This window comes from Stegodyphus dumicola, chromosome 5 (genome assembly GCF_044657685.1).
Source record: "Stegodyphus dumicola isolate Sdum_Otavi_A_Nest chromosome 5, ASM4465768v1".
NCBI lineage: Eukaryota > Metazoa > Arthropoda > Arachnida > Araneae > Eresidae > Stegodyphus > Stegodyphus dumicola.
Window position 1 is genome coordinate 170,156,080 of NC_140772.1, and position 27,446 is coordinate 170,183,525.

General features: G+C 29.9%; 1 protein-coding gene across 1 annotated transcript in view; it reads right to left on the reverse strand.

The window, feature by feature from the left end:
* LOC118201494 (transcriptional adapter 1-like) overlaps positions 1 to 27,446 on the reverse strand; it is a 97,517-nt gene that overhangs the window by 39,735 nt on the left and 30,336 nt on the right. The window contains exons 4-6 of the mRNA XM_085817374.1: positions 15,383 to 15,437; positions 4,010 to 4,072; positions 449 to 627 (exon numbers count right to left, since the gene is read on the reverse strand). Of these exons, the coding sequence (XP_085673500.1) occupies positions 449 to 627; positions 4,010 to 4,072; positions 15,383 to 15,437 (297 nt within the window). The remainder of the gene's footprint in view (positions 1 to 448; positions 628 to 4,009; positions 4,073 to 15,382; positions 15,438 to 27,446) is intronic.

The window sequence follows — 27,446 nt, forward strand, 5'->3', positions numbered from 1 at the left end:
TTTTTAAGTAAGTAGAGACATTGACAATATCTCACTGTATTTATTCAACGGCATTTTAATATTATTACATTGACAGCTCTGAAATGCCAACACAGGAGACATGACTCAGTTTAATAAAATAATCAAGAAACAAATTTTAAGAGAAAGCACAGTCCTTCCTCATAAGCAAAAAATTTATACACAAATCTGAATAAAATGTTATTTATTACAGTTAATGAAAAATGCATATTCATAAAATAAAGTAACAATGATAAGAATTGAAATTAAGATGCCAACTAAAATTTCTAGGTAATAAAATTCTCTAATTCCAAACACACCTCTAAAAAAATAATCAACATTAAAAAATTGCGTATCAGAGCTTCTTTTACGCAAAAATCAGAGATTATAAGAAGTTCCATCTTTCTAACAATTATGTTGCACTATAATAATTTTAAAAAATAGTAGATACCACTTTAGTTGACAAAGTGCTAGCCAATTCTTCAGAAAAAGAACTTTCTGCTTCAGGATCTCTTTGATGACCTTGAACAGAACTGAAATGAATATTTGTATCTCTCATGTTACAGTTTTTACAATATCTAATTCCACGTGTATGTGACCAAGAATGAGAGCAGTTTGTAGATGAAGATGCTGAAAATGAATAACATAGTTTTGTTTTATTAAAAAAATGGTGGGGATAGAACAAGATGAAAAAGACTTTTCAGAAATTAGAAAGTTAATGACTAACAAAAAGTTAAATAATTTTTAGTTAATATTTTTAAATAATTTGGAAGCTTTTACAAAAACAATTAAAATACTATTCTGATACACAATTGAGCTTATATGCTTATGCAAAGCATTTTACAATAATTTTCTACATTCTATGTTTGATATGCATAAATTTGAAAAACAATAAACAACACATATATAAAAATGTTTTGCAAATGAAATGAATTTACAAATGAATTTCAAATGAATTCCATCAACCAACTAGCCACAGGTACTAGTTTTCTTGCAAAGTAAAACAATGCTCTCTTTGGATAATACTTGAAAATCTTTCTGCTGATTAGTACTACCACAGACAGTGCATTTAATGAGAATCATATACATAAGCAATTTTTTAAAAAATGTTAGAATTGCTTTCTCCTTTTACAGCTAAGATTTTTAAAAAAAATTTTTATATACACTGTTGACATGCACTTGAATAACACCATTTTTGTTAACAGTGGCAAATAATAGCACAATCTACAGTTATTAAAACTCCTGTGCAAGAAGCAAGTAATAAATTCTGCTTCATGTTGTCCATTTGTTGTTTTGGATATGATCACCAAAGAAATAAATCATGACAAATAGATGCATATAAAGTCATGTTTAGATTAAAATAGCACGTCGAATAAGGATTATTGGAGAAATCAAACAAAAAGAATCAGCATTATATTGTAAATTTTGCAGGAATAGTTTTAATGGTTTAACAACAGAACCAGCTTCCTAAGTGCAAATGAAGAAGATATGGTGATAAGATAAGAATGGCTCGACAGGAAGTTAAGCTACTGGTGCCATTTATCGACAAAACAAGAAAACTTTAAAAAAAATTTTTTTAAAAAAACATAATTTTCTTAAAGGAAAATATAAAGAGGTATTGGAGTTAGGGTTGTTAATTAGAACAGAGAGATTTTTTTTTAATGTGAAATGCCTCTAAAAAATCTAATTCACCAATGGAAGATGTTTCTGAACAATTTGGGCTGCAGAAAAATGGAAAGAGTGATTTTTGGACTAAAAGTGCTAAGCAACCATGGACTTCTGTTTTTTCTTTTCCCTAGCATATGCCTCATGTTCTTTAACATGAAAATTTAAGGCTCTCTTAGTTTAACCAATGTAAATCAAATCCTGTAAATACCTCAGGAATTTATATCTAAAATGGGGTCCTGAAATGGCTCTGAACGGCCAGGGTTTTCGCTAAGAAAGCACAAATTTCCCAAAACTACTATGAGAACAAATTATTTTTTTGATTTTAATGTAAAAACTCTCCTGGTATTTCATACTGTATTTATTTTCTTTTGATATATTGCCTTAATTTCTTTGGCATATTTTAATATGCACGTATATATACGTTCTTACAGATATCACAAAAAATATTGTAGTATCTAAGTCTGTTAGAGGGTTAAGTCTGTAATTTTATTGATATGAGAATAAATGACCCTATAAGGTATTTCTCCTGCCTTTCTAGCGTGCCTTCGTGGTTTAGTGATTCTGCACGCTGGGCCGGTATTCCAGAGGTCCGTGGTTTGATTCCCGGCGAAGGCGATTGCACATTTTTCATCTTGCCTGCTACCAAATTACCTTATGTCTCTACAGCCCAAAAGTTAAATTTCTGTAAAATATGTGCAATTTTAGAGCTAACTGATGGAAAGAAAGAAATGACAACAGAATTCTTATAATCTCCTAAAACAAGAAAGTGCCTTTTGGCATATTACGATGAGAATTTTTTAACTGCTTGGTTAATAATGTTGGGTGAAATGCCTGTCAACAGAAAGTGCTTTTAAATAATTTAGTTCTTCATAAAAAACCAATTTGGAGAACCAAACTTAAAGTGCACAGAAAACAAAAGAATAAAATGAAGCAAACTTCAATTTAGTTGGATGACATGAGCTGAAGTGTGGTAAAGGCAAACTGATGAAGGCTTAGAGTAAACAGTAGTACTGAAGTTGGATGTGTTATAAGTGACCAAAATGTCGAGAAGCAGAAGAGAATTGAAAGTCAGGTTGTTGATAAGAGCATTACAAAACCAAAAAAAGTAACCTATAAGTCCCCAAAAAAGTATTCAGGAGGTTAAGCAAGGCATCTCTAAAAAATAGTTATGTAGATATTCACAATGTTGCCAAAAAATATTTATGTAGCAAACCAGGTAAGCTTGCAATACACAATTCTGGAATAACAGCCAAGTTTGAGCAGTTCTATGATTTATTATTTTTTTTTTTTTTTAATTTATTTATTTATTTATTTATTTATTTATTTATTTATTTTTAAGTGAAAACCGATTGCTGTGTGCATGAGGAAAACAAATGTTTATATATATATATATATATATATATATATATAAACAGGTACGCATGCAGCACATGTCTGTTTCAGATGGTTTTAAATGCTGAAGTTATATGATGCCGAGCTTGAGGAGTTCTCCAATGTTTTTTGAACGAAAACAGATAAGCGAATACATGAGAAAAACAATGGCACGCAGAAAAAAAGATTTTTTGAAAGATGTGTTTTATAATGAATGTTTCTTTTTTATTATTATTAATCGGCTGCCAATCACTCTGTTGTCTTCCATGCATTAACTTGATGCCTACGAATTCACGAATGCGATCCAAAGTCAACAAAAAGTTCGCAAATTTTCAGTAAGGATGCAAACAATAAGAAAGTCTCATTATCAGCTCCATGATATATTAAGATAATTTAGCCATAGCTTTCAAGGTAATTGCAGAAAAAAAATTCAATACAGTCAACGGCTTTACTTAAACTATTACTAAAAATTTTAAATCTTAGCAAAGTCTTCTATCTAAGCTAAAATTTAAGATATCAGTTTTAAGTTTATTGTAACTTTGTTGACATTTAAAGTTTTTTTATCAAATAAAGTTTAAAATATACTGTATTTCACTTTCTTACATTGTGAGAAATCTGCCAATTCATGTGCATGTTGTTACCATTAGCATTTTAGAAATTTCTTAGTTACTTTACATTAATTGTGCATTCAATATATTGCACTAAGGCTTCATTTTACATCATTTAACTTGAATATTCTCAAATTTCTCTATGCTGTTGTTCTCAAACAGGTGCACATTTTGTTTTCATAATTTTCACCCCTGCAGCTGAAGAAAGTTCCATTTAATCTTTGAAATCATAGTATTGCAAACCAATTCCTGTTGTTTGTTATTAATTTCTTGAACATTGTACGTTATTTTCAGTTCGTTATATAAAATTAACAAATTATAGTTGTTTGAAAAAAGAGAAAGAGGAAAAATAATTCATAACTTACATGCTTTTGAGTCAGCATAAATTTCTGCAAAAAATGCACGCAGGAATTCATTGTTGGCATTAACTGAAATAAAAAAGAAAATTTATTTGACTGTTCAATATATATAGAAAAGTAAAATGTAATGCAAACTAGGAAACCAGATTTCTATGACAGACCAGTGATTGAAGAAATTCTTCTGAATATTATTAATCCATTTCTAAACTTAAGAAATCAGTGTTTTATTATTCCTCATTTAATTTTACATATACTACCCCCCTTTTTTTTGAAGAAATTCTTCTGAACATTTTTAATCCATTTCTAAACTTTAGAAATCAGTGTTTTATTATTCATCGTTTAAGTCCAAAGGGGCTTTGTCCCTGAAGGACTATTGTTTTCATTTTATGATTTTGCGTATGCGGTTCACTATAAATGTCCATTTCACTTTTCAAACTGTTGTTACCAAATGTTAGAATCCTGCATTATATTTGAAGAAATTAAATAATGAAAAATCTGCATAAATGTATGTATATTTCTCGCATTGTGATGAAACAACGGTACATAGAGCCATCGAATTTTGAATGACGTAATCCTCCTACGAATGTGGGCATGTGGAAGACCAAATTTGAAATTTGGAATTTGTTTTATAATCAATTTCATATTTTGTAAAACTTTAACGAATTTTTTATTGAAAAACTCAAGGATTTCAAAGCGAGCAATGGCAACGTTGTATCGAAAAAACATTTTTATCTCCAGTGTGCGAGTTTTTGTATCGGAAATTCTAAAGATTTGCTCATTTTAAAACTACTTTGCTGTATTGTTGAACTGAATTTTATGGTTTAAGTGCGAAGAACATGATATTTAATAAATAAATGTAACAAACAAAATAATAAAAATACGCCCCTTTGGACATAATTTAAAATTTGAAACCAATCAGATTTTTTTTTTAAGTAATACAGTAATCTCCCAACCCACTTGATGCAAAGAACGCATTACTGCATTCACTCAAAAACCATATAGTTGAGCACTATGAGTTACAGTAGATCTCCTTAATAACTAAGCCAGGTGAAATGGCAGAAACTAATGTTTTATTAAAATAAATTATAGCTTCACAGCAATAAACAGCTATAAATAACCCAAGAAGAAAAACAGAGATAAAACAAGTTCTTTCTCAGATGCAGAAAATATCACAAATTTGCAATGTGCAAAAGTCATAAATACTTACAGTAGAGGGCTACAAATACCATTTTAAAAAAATTCACTAAATAAAAACAATATATAACACTAAAAAATGGATACAAACCAAAATATAATCAAATAAACACAAATATTTATAAAAATTTAAAACAACTTCTTTTAATATTTCAATTGAAGAAAGATAAAATATGATAATTTAAAAAAAATAGAGATGATAATTTTAAAAAATAGAGAATTGGAAAAAAAAAATTTAATTTACCAAAAAAAATATAATTTTTTTTTTCAAAAAAAGGAGTTTTAAATCATAAAACTTCCAAAAAAATCAAAACTTGATTTTTCCTATCCCTAAACTTTCTGGAGCTAATGTAGCTCCCTCTACTGTGCATCATGATAACCAATTATGCAATTTTCCTATTTCTGCTCACTGCTTAGATATTTTTTCTGATGTGGAGGTACATGGTTTTGAACCATAGGCACTCCATAACTTATAATCATTGGCATTGGCTAAAAATTTTTTAACAGATGAATAGTTGACTTATAGCAAAATTACAAGTCTGCAAATTGAGTGAATTATCCTTTAGAAAAGTTTTAGTAGATTTTTTTTAAGATGTGAATATTTTATTTATTATAGCAGGATAAGCAATTACAATGAACTCCTGATAATAAGCTGCAAATTATGGGTGCATCTTCCTTGAAATAAGTTCCGATATTGTGAGACAGGTCATTAAAGAAGGTAATTAGACTACAACTATAAAAGAAGCACACAATTTTTGATGCAGTGAAATTTGACTGCTAAGGTTTGTATTGAAATTAAAGGGTTCTGGTTAATTCCTGACTAAAAACTGATCCGTGGCATCATAATGTAGGAACACTCTGATGCTGAATGTAGAGTATAAAGCCTCATTGGAACTATTTCTAGTAATCAAGAGTTCATATATATACGGAACACAGAAATATGAATGGGTAGAACAAAAAGAATAAAATGAAGACTGCATGTTTTACTAGAAGTCATTTTTTATATAATCATTCAATAGAAGAGAGCTGAAAGATTCAGCAAAAAATAGCTATAAGTCACTTCTGATATGATGTAACAGAAGATAGCAAAGCCATTCTTTAAAAAGATGAAATAACAAGGGGAATATGCTAAGGCATAATAATGCATAGATTATGTGTTAAATAAAATAATCAAGAGAAAATTTATCTTTTCGCATAGTGCAAAGAGATGGAAAAAAATCAGAAATATAAAATTTGAACAATATGTAACTCAAAACATGAAGGAATGTATCAGTTTTGACCTTTCTGCATTTTAATGTTAAAATGGTATTTTTTGCATTTTGACACTTCTTTGCTTATGAATAAACTTAATACAAAGTCCGGGATACAGACTCATCATGACTTCGGTGATTCCAGGTTTCAAAATTTTCTGGATATTAGATCATCAATTTAAATCTAGTAGAGGGCATGCAGAAATTATAAAATTTAAAATATGAAATCACAATTATGAAATAATGAAGCATTTATGATCTAAAGGGCATCAAAATTTACAACAAAAAAGGGGGCTTAATATTTATTTATTTTAAACATTACTTTCAAGGTAAATTGTTTAAATTGCTTCATTTTTTATGCTAATGCTTTATCTTCAAGTCTATAGACAGATATAATTTCTTATTCAGTTACAAAGTTCCACTGTTCAACTCCTGTAATCAAGCAAAATTTTTTCATTTTCAATAACATGTTGGTCGCTTTCTTCACGATCGGTAGCAGTACTTTCTGGATCTAGAACCCATACTATAGATTTCATCCTACATTAATAGACTGATGACTGTCATCGTAATTAAAAACTTCTGTTATATCATCTTCATTTATTATCGCTTCTCCATATTTCATTACAAAATCCACTAATTGGAAAATTTCAACTTTGGTTCATGGTATCCGAGAACCTCCATATTCACAGCTATTATCGTCATCATCCTCACCACAAAATATGGTAGCTGGCCATACATTATACCAAGCATTTTTTATAGTGTCTGGAGACACAGCCTCCAACGATCTTACGATGGTTTATACAGCAGATTTTACACTAAAATATTTCAAAAATTCTTGAACAAAATAATGGGAAGACTCCCATTATTTAAGAAATTTAACATGGATTTTAAAAACATTTTACATTAGCATTTAATTTTTACATTAGCATTTCAGCGTGCTTACTATTCCAATACCCATAGGCAGAATGATTGACATACAGTTTGGAGGAAAGAATAATATGGATACATTATCTTTCACTTAAAGTAAGCGAAATATGAGCCAAGCAATTATCAGGACCAATTTTTGCATCATCACGTAAAGGGACAGAATTCAAATTTTGTGGAGCCTCGGGTATGAAATGATTTTCAAACTAATCATTCATTAATGCTTATGTCATCCAAGCTCTTTTATTTGCACAATATATAAAAGGGAAAATCTTTAATTTTAATCCTTAATTTTTAATTAATCTTTAATCCTTTAAATGTTCAAGGTCATGTATTTTTTCTGATTACGAAAAGTTTACACAAAAAGTTACTTTGGAATCCTTGACACCAGTTGGGACCTTTTCTATAGAGGTTGTCAAGGTATTTCGTCAGAAAAGACCAGTTTCATCAGCATTGTAAATTTGTCTTGAAAATAACTTTTCACTGTCAATGAGTTCATTGAATTCATCTGCAGATAGTTCAGAAGCTTCAGTATCAGCTGAAACTTTTTCACCTGAAATTTAAAACTGCCTTACACCACGGTGATTTTAAAATTGGGTTAACCAACCTGTCAAATATGTGCACTGAGTTTTTAAGTTCATTTCTTTATTAAATAGTTTGGCTTGAGCCATTAGCCCTGGATCCATCAATGGCATGCCCTCACTGTGATGCTGTCTGACCCATACAATCACTTTGTCATGATTGTCACTTTTAGCATAGCAAATAAATTTTCAGTTATTCATTGCAAGTGCGGTATCGAAATCCACAAAAAATTCATGCATAAAGTACCTTTTTCTGTTATGTCATATATAGTTGCCTTTTCAAGGCTTTACACCTCGCATATTTTTGTGATGGATATACCTATATCCATTTTTTGTAGCAATTTCACTTTTTGTGCATGGACATCGAAACATGCTTTGTAGATCCAGAATTAGAAACTCTTTTTTGACATAATCGAAAGTTCAAACTTTAATTTTCATTAAATTGCTGTAATCATAACATCCTGCAAAAAATAATAGGCTGCATCAAATCAGAAAGTTAAGGAACAGCACAATCTGCTATATTAAATAAAATTCCTTGGAATCAGTAAAGTATAATTTTAGCCTAGCTTAACAGCATCTACTATACATTATTTGTTATGTAGCATGAGATTGGCAACAAAAGCCACATTGTTCCTTTAAATTTTGTCTTGCTGTTATCATGCCTTGAGAAAAGCCTTAATTATATAAATTTAATTATTTATTATTTCTTGCACATGCCTTTCTAAGTCATGAATAAATAAATTCCCACATATACTTGAGCTCACTTCACCGCCTGATACAGTCTCTGCAGGTCCTAAATTCTGCTACCAAGTGCCTCCCTAAGTTCTAAATTTTTGTCACCCTAAATTTTAGGTTCCAGTGCTTTTCTGAATTCTAAAAATTTTGTTACTTGGTGTTTCTCTAAATTCCAAAAATTTTGTACTCCCTAAATTCTGCCGCCTGTTGTGGCCATACGTGCTTTGGCACCGGTTCTGCGTTTATGTGAATAAAAAAATCAGTTATTCTTAATTCAAATAGCACTAAATGCATTATTTTGGCCTATAAGTATGATTAGCAACATAGATGTTAATCATACAAAAATTTCTTTCCATATGCTAAAAATAGATCTAAAATAGCATATGGAAAGAAATTTTTGTTAAATTTTTCCTCGTCAACATTAAGCACATTTAACTTAAATCTACAATCATCGGCAAGCATAATGTCAACAAGAAAGGTTACCATACACTTTGTTATGAAATTAATAATATAAAAAAACATTTAGGCATCACTGCATGAGTCATTACTCAAGTTGTCATGCGTTGATAAACATGCAGTGATGAAAGCAAAATATAATAAATAATGATTCAACAGGTTGGCATCAGGGATATAAAATATTAGTAGGTGTAAAATCAACAATGTTTCTATGTAGAATGTTTTGGTTTGAGATGTACGCCAAGCAGATACGCAGCTACGGAGACAAATTATTTATCACACAAATTTATGCTAAAATGATTGTTTCTTCAATAATGATGTATTTTGTTTAGTGCCGAAGTGAAATTAAGAATCAGGTTTCTCCACATGTTTTATTATTCGGAAGAAAAAAAATCAAATGCGCATGCATAAAGCATAAAAAAAATTCCTAAAATATTTTTGTTGGTGGCTTTAAGGTCTGATTTTAGATCATTCCTGATACTAAACATCTGGATCTCGGACTTTGTATTGTAATCTCAAAGCTTTATTACTTACACTATCAGATAAAATTGAGCAAAGGAAAAAAAACTTCAGTCCCTTTCCCGAATTTCTGAACTTTTACCAAGCCCTTGTGGTAAAACCTAGAAGTTATCAATGTCTTCCAGTAAAAGCACGAAACGAGAGATTACTTATGCTAGGATTTTCCATTCACTGTTATGCTGTACACAGCGCGTTCCAAAAAAATTAAAACACACTTTAACTTTTTAATTGGTAAAATTTACATGTAAAAGTGATCAAAATAAGGTATGATTTAAGATTATGTCGATGAAATTGTCTTATAGTTATTATTTTTTTTAGTAGTTACAAGAAATAAAAATAAAAAATGCAATACTTATGACATTTGACAAAATCCAATGTAAAAAAGCTGAATTAATGCACAATTTTCTCGATAACTACTGAAGAAATTTCAATAATTTTAAAAATTAATTCTGGCAATATTTAAAGAATTAAATTGATAACTCAGGGAAAAAAATTAATAAAAATTATGAAATTTAAGAAATATGTAGTATGTTTTTTTAATACACCTAATACTTCTTATTACCTGTTGCAACAAGATTGACTGTTATGTCATTTTTAATTATAAAGTAGATCTCATTTACACAAACACATCATCGTAGTACACTTCTTTGAACAGTTATCTAAGTCCTTGTCCCCCAATTAAAGTTCTTTACTACTTCAGGTACACTTATTTCTCCTGTACCAATTTCTTCGATGTTGAAAAAATGTTCTTTACAAAAGGTAACCTGTTTTCTTGCGTACAATGATTTTAATTTACCAAACATAAACCAAGAGCATAAAGCTCATTCTCTTTACTGTCTGCAATAACAGTTATTACTGATTTTGAATCAATTTTTGATCTATCAATATCACATACTTTTATTTTAGCATTTTACCCTAGACTAGGTTTGGGAATGTTTCTAGTAGATGCAGTCTTCATCTTCTTTACCTGCTTTCTCAAGTTCTTCCTTAGCTGTCTTTTGAAACATTTTCAACTTTGTTGATATTCATACCCATTATGTCAAAGCATATATGTGATTCCCCCCTTTTTCCCTTAATTTGAACTTTAGTATCTACTTCTATTGTTAACCACGATTCTTTTTTACATGTATTATTATTATCATCTTGCGATTCTAAATCAACTGTTCATTCAAGATTAGTGCCTTCATCTTTACATGGAAAAACTGAGTTAGCAAGTTCATAGGACAACCACAAATAGCTTTGTAAGGAAAACCTTTGATTCCCTCATGATATGCTTTGTTTTTCATTGCTTGAACAAATTTTAATTCTTCCAACCACTTTTATGTCTTTTTTGTTTCTATCCATGTTGCCAACATGTTCTCAACATTTTGGTTCACCCATTTGACAGAACCTTGCAACTGACTGTGTCTAGGCTTGCCGTAAACTATTTTTATATCAGTCCACATTTCACATACACTGTTTATGATTTGGTTGCAAAATTCCCTCCCATTGTCGGAATGGAGAATGTTCAGGGCTGTAAAAGTTGTGAAAATATTCAGAAGATGATATGTTTCTTCATCAGCTCTTTTACTGTGCAACTTTGGTATGGGACGAATTTTGTACCATGATCTTTATACACTAAAAAGAATTTCATATCACAATCAGGATTGAGCTGCATATATTAGGTCGACTTGGCATCGAGAATTCATTTTGCTACACACAACTGGTTTGAATACAATCCCCTTTTTCACAGTTTTTTGTTCTTTCTGACATGATTCACATAGTCTCAAATATGTGATGATAGATTCTACTATTACATTCATGTACTTGTAATTCAGTTCCTTAATCATACGGGTTCTTCACTATGGCCAACTGTGATATCACCCTTCTGTATGACGTTGAAGATTTCACCAATTGTAACATAATAAAGGATTCCTGATTTTTCTGCCGAAAGTGGTGCTATAAGTTTGTCCTCTTCTCCAATATTTAGAATATCACAGCATTTCAACCTTGTGTAATGAATTAATTGTTTTTGCTTCACAAATTTTGCTTCTTTCGCTTCAATTATTAAAGAAGTGTATTTCTCATTTGTTAAATAAAAGCTTTTATCATGCTTCTTTCACTTCATTTATTAAAGAAGTCTATTTCTCATTTGTTAAATAAAAGCTGTTATTGTGCTTATTTTTTACAGATTCAGACAAAATGTTATGAAACATTTTCCATGTAACATCACTCATTTCCATTCAGCAAAATAAAAAAAAAAAATAAAAAAAATCGCAAAATAGTTGAAATGCAAACAAACTGCTTCTATTTTAGATCGTAGACACTTGTTTGAATTCTCTCAAAGCTAGACTGCAAATGGCGCAAATAAGAAGAAGCAGAAACAGAAAAGTGTTGCAATGGAATTTGTGTGCCCAGGTTTATCAGAGTCAATTTAAATCCCTTGTTTTGGGCTTTTACCGGAAGGCATTGGTAATTCCTAGGTTTTGCAAAGCGTAGGTAAAAGTCTGAAATAGAATCATATAAAGCATACTTCGCACTTTTACCAAGCTATTTTGGTAAAAGCTAGGTTGTACTGGTAAAACCTATGATTTACCAGACTTTGGACTTTTACAGTAACATATACACATCAAGAGAAGTTAAAAACTGAATTAGTGTTTAAAATTATTCACTGAGCTAATCTTGTCATTTTATACATTACACATAAATTTCTTAGCATTTAATTTTTTTAAATTTTAAAATTAAAAAATTTTTTAAATGATATTTTAAAATTTATTGTATATGCAACATTTCTTTTTTCAGGACAGATTGTATTTAATATTCATTTTGCTTTGTTAATTTCAAATTTTCTAAATTCACTTTTAATTTCAGATCTAGAATTATGTACCGACAAAATTGCTTGCTGGAGAGGTATTTTCTGTCATTTTATAAATATCTCTTAATGAATGCTTTGAAGTTTATAGTGAAGACATGGAGGAGTTACCAGAGGACTGTTACAATTTATCTTAACAGGAAAGACCTGGAACTTCAAAAACAAAAGATGATTACAGAGAGAACGTTTTCAGTGGGGAGAAAAAGGGGAAGATAAGATAAGATTATCCTAGTTCTTCAATCCATGAAATTTTTGTAAAATAGGATAAAGCTCTTAAGTAACTATATATTTTAATAGCAAACTACAGCATATATATTTTCAATGGCATTGCCATGTCTTATTTTAGAAAGAATGTAGACAACAACAAATCATATACTGGAAAAATATTAAATGAAATGAAGCCTATTGAGTTTCAAGTTGAATCACGTGGAGTTAGAAATAAAAGAAGGAAAAAATTAATCTGAAAGACAGTTATTTAATGACTTCATGGAAGAACTCTTTATCCAAAAAGATAATATTTCCTCCCTTCCTCTTTATCATTTTCCACTTATGTCGTTCATTCTCCTTCCTAATGATACAGCAAAATTTAATTTAATTTTTATCTATTTAATACTTTACTTATCTTTTTTGTCTTAATTTTAATAATTTTCCAATGGTATTATGGTATGAACTCATGTACATTTTATATTTATTCCAGTGCAGAAAATAGTTAGTTTATGAATGTTTCGGATGATAAACTACATCAAGAATGAATTACTTTTGCAAAATGACGTTTTCTTGCACTCTTTCTTCCCCACCAAAGATATATTTCCCACTATGAAAAAATCTGATGTGTACACCACATGACTTCCTTGTACAGAATATCAAATTATATGCATTTTTTCTTGCATTTTGTTTAAACTTATTGGATTTAATTATATCTACTTCGCCGACAGCGCATAAACCACAATAGAATAAGTGCATTCTTTAAAATTCACTCTTATTAGTTTACCATAGTGACACTCTGGCGCTAGGTTCACTTAACAGTATTATATTTCGTTCATATTATAACTCAGAATGCACAAAATTTGTATCATTTAAAGAATGATCTAATCGTTGGCACATGTTCTATTCAAGTACTATAATAAAGTTAGAACGATGTATAAAAGAAATTAAGCAAGCAAAACAAAAAAGAAACAATTTTTCACAGACGATTGAGTATTTCTCATTCAATTAATTCAGTTCTCACTTCACGACAAGGCAAAAATACATAAAAACTCAAAATATCTCTACTAAAAATTACTAAATATTAAAAATTAAATTACTAATTATTAAAAATTAAATTATTAAAAATTAAGTAAATCTTAAACACTTATTTCCTCGAAAAAATTCCAGAAAGGATTAAGCATGATTTAAAAGGCGTTTATCTTTGTTGTTACGAAGCTACGTTTCTCTAGATTGGCAACAAATTCACTACTCAGCTGTTTCAAATGTAAACAAGCAATGGCTGCCATCAAAATAGGCTTAATGGCACTTAAACAACTTTTAAATTGTTGATAATTCTAAAAATATTGCATACAGATTTACTAAAGGCATAAAACCCTTAACCGGAAGATAAAAACAGCATAATTCAAAATCATTTTTAAAGAAAAAAATGTACAATTTACAAACATAAAAGAGTAAAGAAACTGAGATCACTGAGCCGGGTAACAGAGTGGATATATTTATAAATATATTTATTTATATACGTTTTGCGCAGCCGATTGACACCAAAATATGAGGTGCACATCTACATGTTATAGCAGTCCTACATACAAAATTTCAACGTTCTGAGGCTACTCGTTTTTTGAGTTATGCGAGATTTGTATGTATGCACAGACGCCACGAAAAATTCTCTGGAGAATTCCTTTTAAATCAGTTTTATAATTTTTTTGGAGGAAAAGAGTCCTTTATTCTGTCCTTACTTGCGGATGCCACACAAAAACATCATTAAATTGCATTGGATAGCGGTCAAAATTGATATTTTTTTTAAATATGATACCCGAAACTTTTTGCAATTACAACACAGTACAAAGTGCGTAAGTTATAGATCATCAATTTAAATTTGGTAAGACGGCATGCAAAAATTATACAATTAAAAATATGAAACCGTAATTTATGAAATAAAGAGCAACTATGATATAAAGGGTATCAAGATTTACAAAAAAAAAAAAAAAAAAAAAAAAGCGCTTAATATTTATTTGTTCACTTTATTAAACATTTCTTTCAATGTAAGTTGTTTAAGTTGCTTCGTTTTTGTGCTAAACGCGCATGCGTAAACACTAAACACACATGCATGAATGCATTACGCATATGCGTAAAACATACAAAAAAAAGTTTGTGGCTTTGAGGTCCGAATTATAGATCATTCTGGATAACGGATGTCTGGATTACAGACTTTGTACTGTACTTCCTTTTTACTTCGTACAAGGAAGTAAAAATGTGAAGTGATCACTGAGAAAGGTAAGGCATATATCTAACAGTCAAACTAACCTTCAGAATCTTTTCTTTTTATTTATTTAATCTATTACCTCCATTTCATCAATCAGATGCTGTTTATACTAATAGTCAGCACTATCACATACCCTTAACTTTGCATAATGTAGGAAAATTTAACTTTTGGCTTTTAGTTATTAAGAAACCTTAATTTTAGTGGTGAATTTTTACATTAAGTCTTCTGACATCAGCAAAAAATGCATGTTTGAAACAAATGAAATAAGGTCACACAAAAATTTGAATTATAATACCAGTTTCCTAAGATTTATTTTTATAAAGCAATTCCCCATGCAATTTCTGTGATACAATTTGCAGATATTGAAACAAACGAGATCAAATATATAAGCAAGCATACTTGTTTCCTTTGTAAAAAACGAGTAAGTTTCCTCATAAAACCTTTCCTTGTCGATCTAAGAAAAGAAAAAACACAATGATAAGCTTATATAAGCACACTAAAATAGCTTTTTAAATGCTACTTGTGATTAAAAATTTTACCAAGCTTCCATCTAAAAAAAATTAGTTCGAAAGAAACTGATTGCATGGATTTATTCTTTGTAAACTCAGTTTACAATCAATAATATATTTATTATACATATATACAGTATACTGAAAATATTTAAAATATATACATATCTTACTTATTCCACAAAAATGGCATGCAGTAATATTTTTGTAGGTATGTAGAAAACAACTGAGAATTTTTTACATAAGGAAAAATGGATAAACTTAAACAAATTTATATTTAACCAGTTTCTGATTCATCAATAAAAAGATTTAAGACACATGAAAATAGATAGAATGACAACTGAAAGAATAATATAGATTATGATATGAAACAAAAATTTTTGACAAAGATTTTTCAGTGATATCAAAAATTTAAAATAGCATTATTTTTAGAAAAGAATATGTACTTACAGTGAAAATATTTCTTTTCACTTTTTAAATTTATTTCTGGTTTTAAACAAACAACAAATTGAATTTTGTTTTTGAATGCAGATATTGAAGCACAAATCAAACTGTCAGCAACAACTCTTAAAGAATGCAGTTGTAAAGAAATTACTGCTAAATTCTATTTTTTGGTTGTTTCTAGAATTTTTGGTGTTAAGAATAAAAACAGCATAAATAATGTATGTTTTGCTTTAAGTTACATATCACCCACTTTGCTCTATTAACTTCTTCCATGCCTCTGGATGTTGTAATGACATATTTCAAAGAGTTTTGTCGTCTGCCAATAAAATAATATTGCAGGTAGTAGCATGCCATCAGTGGACAGGGATTAGACTAGTTCTCTAACATTTTATGTAAGCCACTGACTGACAAGGCCATGCATGTCAAACTCACAATCCGTGGTCCACAGTGAAAACATTTGCAGTCCAGCCAATGTAACTCTATGTTACAAAAGTTTTAATACAAAATTCACAGACAAATTTCTAAAATGTCAAATTATGTATTATTAATAACACAGCATTTGCTGATGACTGATTACAAGTCGTATTGCATTGATGCACCATTTTCCGCATCAATGATTGTGATCATTTTAGTAACTGATAATAATAGCTACCCCAAATCCTCCACTGCTAAGGTTTCACAAACTAAGCTGCCTTGACTGCTACCACTACCACAAAATTCATTTAAATCTCAATACTTTATTTATGTCTGTTATATTTTATTTAAAATGATTTCACTTTTCAAAAACGCAACCACATTTCAATTCAGTAGTAATGTTTTTTTATTTTTTTCCCCTTTTAACATCTTGTTCCTAGCATCATGGCCTATTGATAAGTGTGCCTCATGAAGTACGGTAAAAAGTTCTTTAGCCCGGGAGCGTGCACGCTCTTTGGTCCAAAAGACCCGGGTCATGTTTTTTGAAGAAAAAAAAACTGGTAAAAGTGTTGCATTTATGCCAAAATTTTATGATCGAACTTAAAAAATATGCAAACTATAAAAATTAAAATTTTAATTTCTATAATATTTTTTATGAAATAAATTTTTTAAGCATAGAAAAACATATTATATTAATATAGAATTTATTAGGAATTCATTATATTATTATTCAGGTTATTCAGTAATTATTATTCGGTTTTATCAGGAGTATACTGCCTGAAAGAACATCTTTCTTGGAAGGCTTCAAGTTTTTCATTAACTGTTATGAATTCACCGACAGTGTAATATTTCTGGCAATTATTCACAAAATCTTTAAAAAAAACTTTCTTATAGGTGCAAGTTTATCTGATTCTTTCTTGACCACGCAAGTTAACTATGTCATCAAAATGCAAACATCTTTATAAAAAAAAGAAAACATTGTAGGACATAGTTTTGTGGAAAATTTCCAAGCCGGTTTCATCTGTTGCCCACACATCTACATGAGATGACTTATGTCACAAAAATTATAAAAGTGCGAATTTCAGTTAGAGTTGTGGTATAAGCATCTCTCTTTGAAAGCTGTCAGAAATAGATGCAATATAAATATTTGTATAACTGACGACTTTCAGCAACGTTTGTTCAGTAAAAAGTTCCCACGATTCATTTAGAGTCTACACATATTTTGCCTTACCGATGTTTCCAGGCAATTTAGTAATAATATTATGAGCAGGAGTTCTAACATCAACTTTAGGCTCTCTCTCTCTTTTTTTTTTTTTTTTTTTTTTTTTTTTTTTTTTGTCTTTTCCAATAAAGCAAAAAATGTCATTCTCATTTTCGTTTTCAGAATGCATCTCGATTTCTGAATCAGTATCATGAGAACTAAAAAAATTCATTATAACTTTCATCATCAGTTTCTTCAACAGTTGAGACATCTAATAATTTTGCAAAGGTAAGGTTTCTTCTTTATAGGATAAATTACGCAGCTTTCTGTGCTACCACAAATGAACTACCTTACAGCAATGCGAATAGGCACACTGGATCTGAAAGACCCGATCCGATTAAAACAAAACTTCGAATCCCATTTCCAGTGAAAATCTTCGGAAACATAAAGAGGATGGCCTTGGAGGAGACTACACTGAACCACAAGCACTTGGGGAAAACAGGGGCGTTTTCAGGAAAGTTTCTTTAATTGGGCGGGTCCATTGAACCCAACGCACTCGTGGGTTAAAGTAAAATTAAAATCTAACACTGCAGCTGTTTTTACTTACAGGAAAGGTGTTTTTCAACACTTCCTATTTTCATTACAACATATACTTTTAGTCTTATTATTCCAGTTTTTTCCCACTACTTTTGCTTTTATTATTACTCGCTTTTTAACGTGCCATCATATCTCTTTTTCAGAAAGCCACTGTTAGCTTCCTTAGTACTTATAATATTAACTAAGTAGGAATTGAAGTGCTCAAGCATACCAGCCATTATTCAATATTTTATAAAATATAAGAGGGTAGCAAAAATTTTTTTAGTCTGCACGAGATTAGAAATACTATTGAAGTCCTATACCACCAGTTCATGCACACAGTAGTGAATATGACATTGGCAGAGATCGCCAATCATGAACAGGCTGTGTTATTTGAGCATTGTCATGCATTGGCTAACAGTCTACTTCATGATAGAAGCACAGCAGCTGTGCAAATTGGATGAATTTTAGTAAAGTTATGGACATTACAAGTTGAAAGTTTACATGTTTGCCATTACAAGTTGGAAATTGCATAAGCAAACCAGTTAAAATGAACATGTTTTCAATAATTTATCACCTTTACCAAATTTAGAGACAATTATGAATAGTCACCCCAGTCTTTACGCAAAATCACCAATTAATCACATTTACTATAATATATACATATATTTCAAAATACATCCAAGAAATTACGGCAATGTATTAAAAGCACATCAATCCAGGTATATAGTATCAAAAGTATTTTGGCCTAAAAATCAAGAAAACTTTCTCACAGCAGTTTTGAGCTTTCTTAAGGACACCTTCTAACAGTTGGACGGTAACATTTTAAAGTATATTTTTATGTAACATTAACAATTTTACATCTTTTGAAACTGCACAATATTTGATTTAGTCAAGTTTTTGTGTGAATGGTAGAAGCTAGAGTTGTGTCAGTCTTCATTACTTGTCTCTCACATTTTTGGGAATAATATATTTTCAAAAGACACAAAAATAATGGCAAAAGGTACAACTACTCCACATATTTTCATTTGTACAAGCATGACACATTATAACTATCATTCCATAGATCATTCCATTGCATCATATCATTCCATCATACTTGGAATATTATATAATTTCAAAATAACTAACGAAAAAGCAAACTAAGTAATCTGCTTTGCTGGCTTATGAGCCCTTTTTCAGATAATGTTTTTAACTAATTATTTATTTTTTACAATATCCATCAGATTTTTAAAAAATATTTTTTGAATTATTGTTATAATTCATTAGACAACATTCAAAGTTAAAACATTTTTTTTAAAAAAATAGAGATTAAAGACTAAGATAATCATCAATGAAAAAATTTAGGACTTATTAGCAAACAGAACTGAATAAATTTAAGAAATTACCTATGCAATTGCTTTCAATCTTGCAATACCATTCTAAAAATAAATCTGAAGCATGCATTATTATTAAAAATACTCTTAATCTTGTTTCAACATAACTTTAAAAACAAGTTTGAAAATGCAATTCTAATTGTTTGACCACAGAAAAGCTGACTGCCATAATATTGGGAAAGAGAAAGTGTAAGTTATTTATAAGTGTATAGTATAACAGGGCCATTTAAAATATTGTTGCACCAAAAGATGGAACTTCCCCTTTCTAATCAGTATAATATGATCACCCGTGGGCAACATTCTTGGTGATGAGATGATAAAATATGGCTTTTACATATTCCTGATGAATGCATTCAATGGCTTTTACATATTCCTGATGAATGCATTCAGTTGCTAGTATTGGGCCATTTTAAACAACAACAGTTTGAAAGTACAATAAACTCTTCTAAATTTTCAATAGTTGATATAAAATCCTAAATATATATTTTTTTAAACACATATATTTTACAATTAAAATACTGACACACATTTTAAAAAGAACTTATATGGTCGTTATTAAAAATTTCTTTTACTTTTTTAATTATTTGTTAAAAATATAATTTTTTAACTAATTTGTTAATCATGAACTAAACAAATTTTTCACTTTGAAATAATCTTTTTACTCTGAAATGTTTTCAGATATTTTAACTTGTTTACATCTAAGTTCATTTGTTTTAACAAACAAATCAATATTTCTACTAGTCACAGCAAATTTGTTAATATCTTCAAAAATATCTCTTTGAAGAATTTGCTTTACATACCAATTTTTTCCCAAAGATTTTTTTTTTTTTTTCCCCTTATCTTTAAACATCAAGATGGTTTTTTTTTTTTTTTTTTTTTTTTTTTACGTTTTTTCTAAATTATTCCATATATTTAGAATAAGCAGAACTTGTTAATGTCACTTCTTTAATAACTATAATAGTGAGAAGGATTTCAGAAAACTTATAAAAATGATGTAATACATATTCTGATACACGTTACAAATACAGTCCAATATATGCTACCAGTAGTTTTTTTTTTATTATTTTTTTTATTTTATTTTTTTATTTATTTATTTAGAATTTTCTCCCCTTATAAAGTCCAGAAATACAGACCACTGGGTGAGCAGCTGTGCCGCCAATAAGACTTTCAGCTTTATTGCTCACTCGGGACCATGTTTATTTAAATTTTATAACTATGAAATTTGGATATGTACATTAAATCATTATACATACATTAAATAAAGTTATAAGAACTATTTTGACAAATATACATAAAATTAATTAATTCTAAAATGAAAGTTCTATAACAGCCAATGAGATGAAATATCTTGAAGTATGAAATATATTGAAACATGAAATATCTTGAATTTTGGATTAACTTAACGTTCCTTTTAAATATTCTCAGTTTTCAATTAGATATTTGATTAAGTTATGCAGTTTATTACGAAGGAAATTATTTTTAAGAAGTCGTTTCAACCAGATTTGTGCGTTGACAGCTGTGAAGGGGCGAAAATGGAGATCTTTCGTTATTGAGCATTCGAAAATAATGATCTATTATTGTTCCTGTTGAGCCACAAATACAGTTGTCAGTATGATAGACGCCAAAATGATGAAGATATGAAATAAAAGGTGCATGTGAGGTAAGGAAATCAGTTATTGCATTATTTGAAGTTATTAAATTCCTTGATGACTTTGGTAACAATAAGTATGTCCGTCTACCTGTACTGTCTCTTGACCAATTTGCATTATATTGTGTTATTAAATCTTTTTCCAGTCTTGGTTTTAATAATGAAATAGGATTTGGAAGTGAAAAAGATATTGGAATAGTAGCATTGTTTGCCGCCACTCTTGCTAATGTATCTGCTAATTAGTTTCCAAATGTTCCTTAGTGAGCTCTTGTCCAGTGGAGTTTTGGTATATACTCTTTCTGAAAATTAGCAGATAGGAGTTGTATGTCTTGGACTAGAGGTGATTTATTTTTACCTGTTATTGCTTGTATTCTTGAGGCACTGTCAGATATTATGATGCTGGCTATTGAAAGTTGCTTTGCATATACTACGGCTTCCCTTATTGCTAGTAATTCAGCTTGGAATATTGAATTAGTTTGAATCATTTTTGATTTCCAGGTATGTATGAGTTTAATGTTATAAAATAAACAGTAAGCTCTACCAATTCCTATTTCCATTTTTGATCCATCCATATAAATTTAGATTTGAAAACTATTTATGTTTGAATTTGATATTATATTTTCTCAATGAAATTGATTTGGATGAAGTTTTATTTTTTGTTTAAGTTCCTCGTAATCTTCTGGAAGGTAAGTATTGGAATTGTAAGTACTTTTCTCACTTAGACATGCAACTTTTATTTTGGTTGCTTCTTTTTGTAGGGTTGAAATTATTGGAGGAATGCCTGAGATAACCTGTAGAGCACTGGTGGGTGTTGTTCTATATGCTTTGGTCATTGTAAGTAGAAAAAGATGTTGAATTGAAGTTAACTGTCTTATTGCATGTACACTACTCAAAAAAAAAATTGGGACAGTGCTATATCTCCCATTCTACTGGGCTGATTGACAAAATTCAAACTGTGTTTTCAATGTCTCGAAAGCGCAACTTAGGATATATATTACATTTATATATAGCACTATTCTAACATAGGTCTTTTGACACAAAATCGGACTTTTTCTGAAATAACATACCAATTTTTTTCCATATTTCGATTCTACGACTCAAATTATGCCAAACTGCAGAGTTTTGTAAAAATCATACGAGTAGTTTTTAAAATATTAGCTCTCAAAATTTTAGCTCCTCAATGTTAAATGAATTTGGTAAATATTTATTAATATCTCTTTTTTTATTACACTTTCATCATTTTTTCCTTTCACATTTCGAAATTTAGGTTCATTCCAAATAAAATTTACACATTTTTTGTGTTTTATTTTTTAAATTTCTATTTCTAAATAATTTTTTTAAATTTTTCGAAAAAAATTTTGAATTATAACCTATAAAATTTTTACCATCATCTTAAAGTAGGTGTATTTTTAAGCATATCTGCAAAAAATTAGACTTTTTTATTCAAAATTTTCTAAGATATACACGAATTTACATATTTTCGAGTTTTGAAATTTGGCATCTTTTTTTTTTTGAGCGATAATAACGCCAAATGTGGTCTATGGATTTTTGTTACAGTGAATTGCCACAGCTATTTTTAACCTTAAATTTCAAGTAAAATTTTACGGAGAATTAATTAAATGACATTTTTCCCCCAATGATGTGTAATATATATTTATTAATACTATATGAAAAGCTATTTATTTAAAATTATAGATGATATTCAAATTTTTACTATTTTTTTTTTTTTTTATTATTATTTCTCTCTATCTTCCTTTTTTTAAAAAAAAATAAGAGTAAATTTTTAACTTCGGCGTTTTATCGTCTGCTACTTTACTTCGTTTAAATCGAATTGTCTAAAACTGAGAACTTTCGTTTGATATTTATTTAAATTTTATGACATTAACTGCATAATTTATTTCTAAACAAACTGTTGCTTTTGAAGTGGCTGAAAGACCGGCTGATACCATCATCCACATTTTTAAAGCACAGTGTATTTTTATAGAAGCATAAGATTTAGAATAATCATTTTTATAAAAGTCAAATTATGATATAAACATACAACCCTCTAGAGACTGAATTAATGGAAGTTCAATGGTTATGTAGAAATGATCTGCAGCTACTTAATGACTGGATAAAAGTCTGCAGATTCTGTGGACAAGTAATAATAATTATATAAACGACATCCAACATTCTGGATTCAATTAACAACGAGGACACGATGTTTATTAAATGAATTTAAGAAGTTTTAAAACATAAAAAATAAACTCATTTTTTATCCTAAAATGTATTTTTGTGCGTAGCGTATTTTCATTATATCCTTAAAATTGTAATTTAGAATGTAATTGTCAAGAACTGAATCCTAATCATCAGTAATATAATAAGTAATTATTACGGTTATTAATAAATCCTTCTTATAAAGTAATTGCAAATATTTCAAAAAACTTTCTGTCTGAATGCAAATATTTTAAATTTTATATTTATCAAGATTGCACACGATATTATTTATTTGCACTTCATTTCTTACCGTCAGTTCTAATAGAAGTTACAAATCAATTATATTTAATTAAGGATTGGACTGGATTAGATTATTTAATTTAATTATGGCAAAGCACACGAGGGCTATCTCCCTAAAGGGAGGGATGCTTTCGTGGAGGACTTTCTAAGGTAAACTGGCTCGTATACACGTTACACATGTGGAAAACCACGAAAATGCCCATGCGGCCAGCCCCGTTGCAGGATTCGAACCTCGGGCCGAACTACCAGTGTTCAGCGTCTTTACCGCTTGGCCGCTGGTGGGCTATTTAATTAAGGAATGACCATCTAAGTTTAGAAACAGCGTACCGTAACAGCAATACAATTATTGGCGCCGTATCTTTCATGTTACTCTCGATTGGCAAGCTACATGATTTTTAATGAGTATTCGGGTTTTGCTAGTAACTTCACTTGGAAATCGCGCTTAAACTAGGTTAGTTGGTTATTTGAACATAGAAAGAACATGGGAGCTATTTGATTAAGATGCTTTCATAGAGAACCTTTGTAAAGATAACCTAGAAAACAACGAAAACCAACCATGCAGCCTGGGTTTACACTTACAATTAGTATTTAAGAATCTTCAAATGCTAGGCAACTGGTGAGGCTCCAAGTAAATCTCCAATTTAATATTTTATTTGTAAATATTTAAAATATTGTTGTATTCTTAGACACAAAAAGCAGAATTTAAGTTTTGTTAACTTGTTAGTAAACTACCAAGCTGTAGTACAAATGAATATTCAATTTCTTTTGCAATAATTGTATTCACTTAATATTCTTGGAATATGAGCTAAAGAAGGAATGTTCTCGGAAGATTAAAGAAGTGTTTAAATCCAGTAATATTAGGTTTGTCTTACAAGCTTAGGATCAAAACGATTCTGCAATTGCCCCAGTAGTTGACTTGTAAATGACTGTGAATTAAGCAGATGACTTTTAATCTTCAGTCAGAAAACGAATTCCAAATGTTTTGTATTGCATGACAATGCATCTTTCCATTATTCAATAACCAGTCGGAGAACCGCTTGTGTTCCGAAAATAAGTATGTGTACTCAATCATCCTGCATGTTCTTCAAATTTGTCTTCTTGCAATTTTTTTCTTTCCCAAAAAACTAAAGTTGTGTCTCAAAGGAAAGTTTTTTGACATTGAAGAGACAAAAGGAGTATGACATCTACTTTTAGAGGCATGTCTAAAACAGATCTCTACAAGCCTTCTCTTCCATTACATGTTGTGCAGTCAAACAAAAAGTTGCATCAGCGTAAATTCTATAATCTATTTTTATTACACTCTGATTACTTTATTAACATACAGTGAATATATACTACACCTTTTACTTCAGCTTCAGTAATTCGGAATTTTTGACGGAATTGTTGTCGGAACTAGGACTTAGATTATAAGTCAAATTGAATATTTCGATAATTCAATAAATTCATGGTCGAAGTTTAAATATTTTATTTTCGGAGGGAGGGGAAATTTTTTCAGTTTTGGTCCAATATCCTAAGTATATTTGCTTCGAATCTTTATTTTTCCATAAAAGTAAATATCTTACACATGGTATACATATAACGCAGAGCTTCAAATTAAAATTTAATAATATACGGGGTGGTTATAATTAAAGTTTCTCTTTGAAACGGTCATAAAAGGAAAACTACTAGATCAAATTTTATCAAACTTTGTGACCGTGTCATGGGAATTTATTTTCCGCGAAAAAAAGAAAGTTCGAAACCTCACCATCAGGTGGGAAATGGCGCTGTATGCAATATTGTTAAACAAAATATGGGTCGGAATCGAACTTAACCTTTTGTTACACGGGTTTAATTATACCCTTAAGAAACTTTAAAGTAGGCAAATTACCATTTAAAGGCGTTAAATTCGATATAAGTCGAGTGCACTATCCGCGTAAGTGAGAAATTTGTCCATGAACAATCTGGAAATCGTTTTCTTATAGATCGCTAATTTGTAATTTTTTAAGCCTGAATTCGGCACTAAAACATGAAGATACTGATTCTAAATGCTTTTAATCGATTTGGGCCAAAGAAATCCCTCATGTTATCTATCTAGTTCCACTGCATTCTCTTACTGCATTCGATTGCATAGCAGTCATTCCACATTGTTTAGTTTCGAATGTCAGCTAGTTTTATAACTGAACCATTTTTCTCTGAAGAGCAGTCGACAGCTGAACCACTGTCATTGCAGCTCACTTAAGAGTCAATGTTAAAACGTTTCGTGATACACGAACTACAGTAACGTGGCACTTTAGATACTACGATTTTTATGCAGGGCTGGGCCCCACCTCACGTGTGTCGCACAGTTACTTAGGCAACATTTCACGAATGAACGCCTTATAGGTCGACACTTCCCCTCTTCCCACCACACCACAACCTCTGTGACTTTTGGCTATGGGGTTATCTCAAAAGCATTGTTTATGGTGATAATTTAAACAATTTGGCAGAAATGAAAAATGTGATACACTGACATGTGCGTAACATTCCTCCTGATATGCTAAGAGCTGCTGTTGAAAATGCAGTAACAAAATTTAACTTGCTTTCAGAAAATGCTGGACACTACATTGAACATGCTTTGTAACACGTTTCGGAAAATTTTTAAGCACATTTTAAACAGATGTTTTCATGTCTTATTGTCTTATTTCATTTAACAATATTGTAAACAGCGCCATTTTCCCCCTGGTGGTGAGTTTTTTAACTCTTTTTTTTTTTTTTTAACGCGGAAAATAAATTCCCATAACCTCCTTTACACGATTCCCAAGTTTGATAACATTTGGTCCGGTAGTTTTCCTTTTATGACCATTTCATATCGGAACTTTAATTATAACAACCATGTAAATTAAACTTTAAAAGTTTGACAGTTTGGTTCAAGTCCCAGCTTTAAAAAAAATTTATATATAAATATAATCTTTTATATTAATCCTCTTAGAAAGAATGCTTTAAGAAGCTAATTTTTCTCTCGCATTATAGATTGTATAAAAAAACATGATCTTTAATATGATTTAGATTGTTTCAGCCGATATAAGAATCGGGTTACTCTGTGGTACAGAATAAACCCTGCTGGACTGTTTTATTTCTTTGTCATTTAGAAAAAATCTTTTAATTAAAATATTTATCCTTTGGACTTCGCTTTAAACTTTATTTATAGCTAAAATGACTAGAAAATGAAAAGCTGTCTTTAGCTGAAACGCAATTCATATAATTGATATTTTAAAAAATTTACAAGAATGCAAAATGTTTGGAAGTCTAGCAGTCGAAAAATCTTAATTTTCTTGTGTGAGCACTGAAAATAACTGTAGAAGGAAAGAAGAAAATTAGGGAGAAAAGTAAGCAAAAATTTACAGGGAAAATTTGGCTGTCAGACATACCAAGATGTTTAAAAAAGTTGGACACTTTTGAATATACTTTCAGGATACTTCAAAGAATTTAGGAGTTCAAAGAGAAAACACACGTGTACACCAGCAAATACCATCAATTGAGCTTGTGTTAACAGAAAAGACAAAAACGATATCATTTCAGATTAAAGTGAAGAGCGACTGGTTTTAGACTATATGGTTGTATAAATTTAAATTAAGTTATAGAACATCATATCCAGGGTTCGTAGCCACATTTTAGTTAAAAAAACCTATAAGCCCTTTTCAAGCACATTTTAAGGAAAAAATAAGCACCTGTCTAATTACATTATACACAATTGCATAACCCTAAAAGAAAAATTAGACTTGTAATTTAAAATATGAGCAATGCAATATTTATTAAGAGAATGAGCATTACCTCAACCATG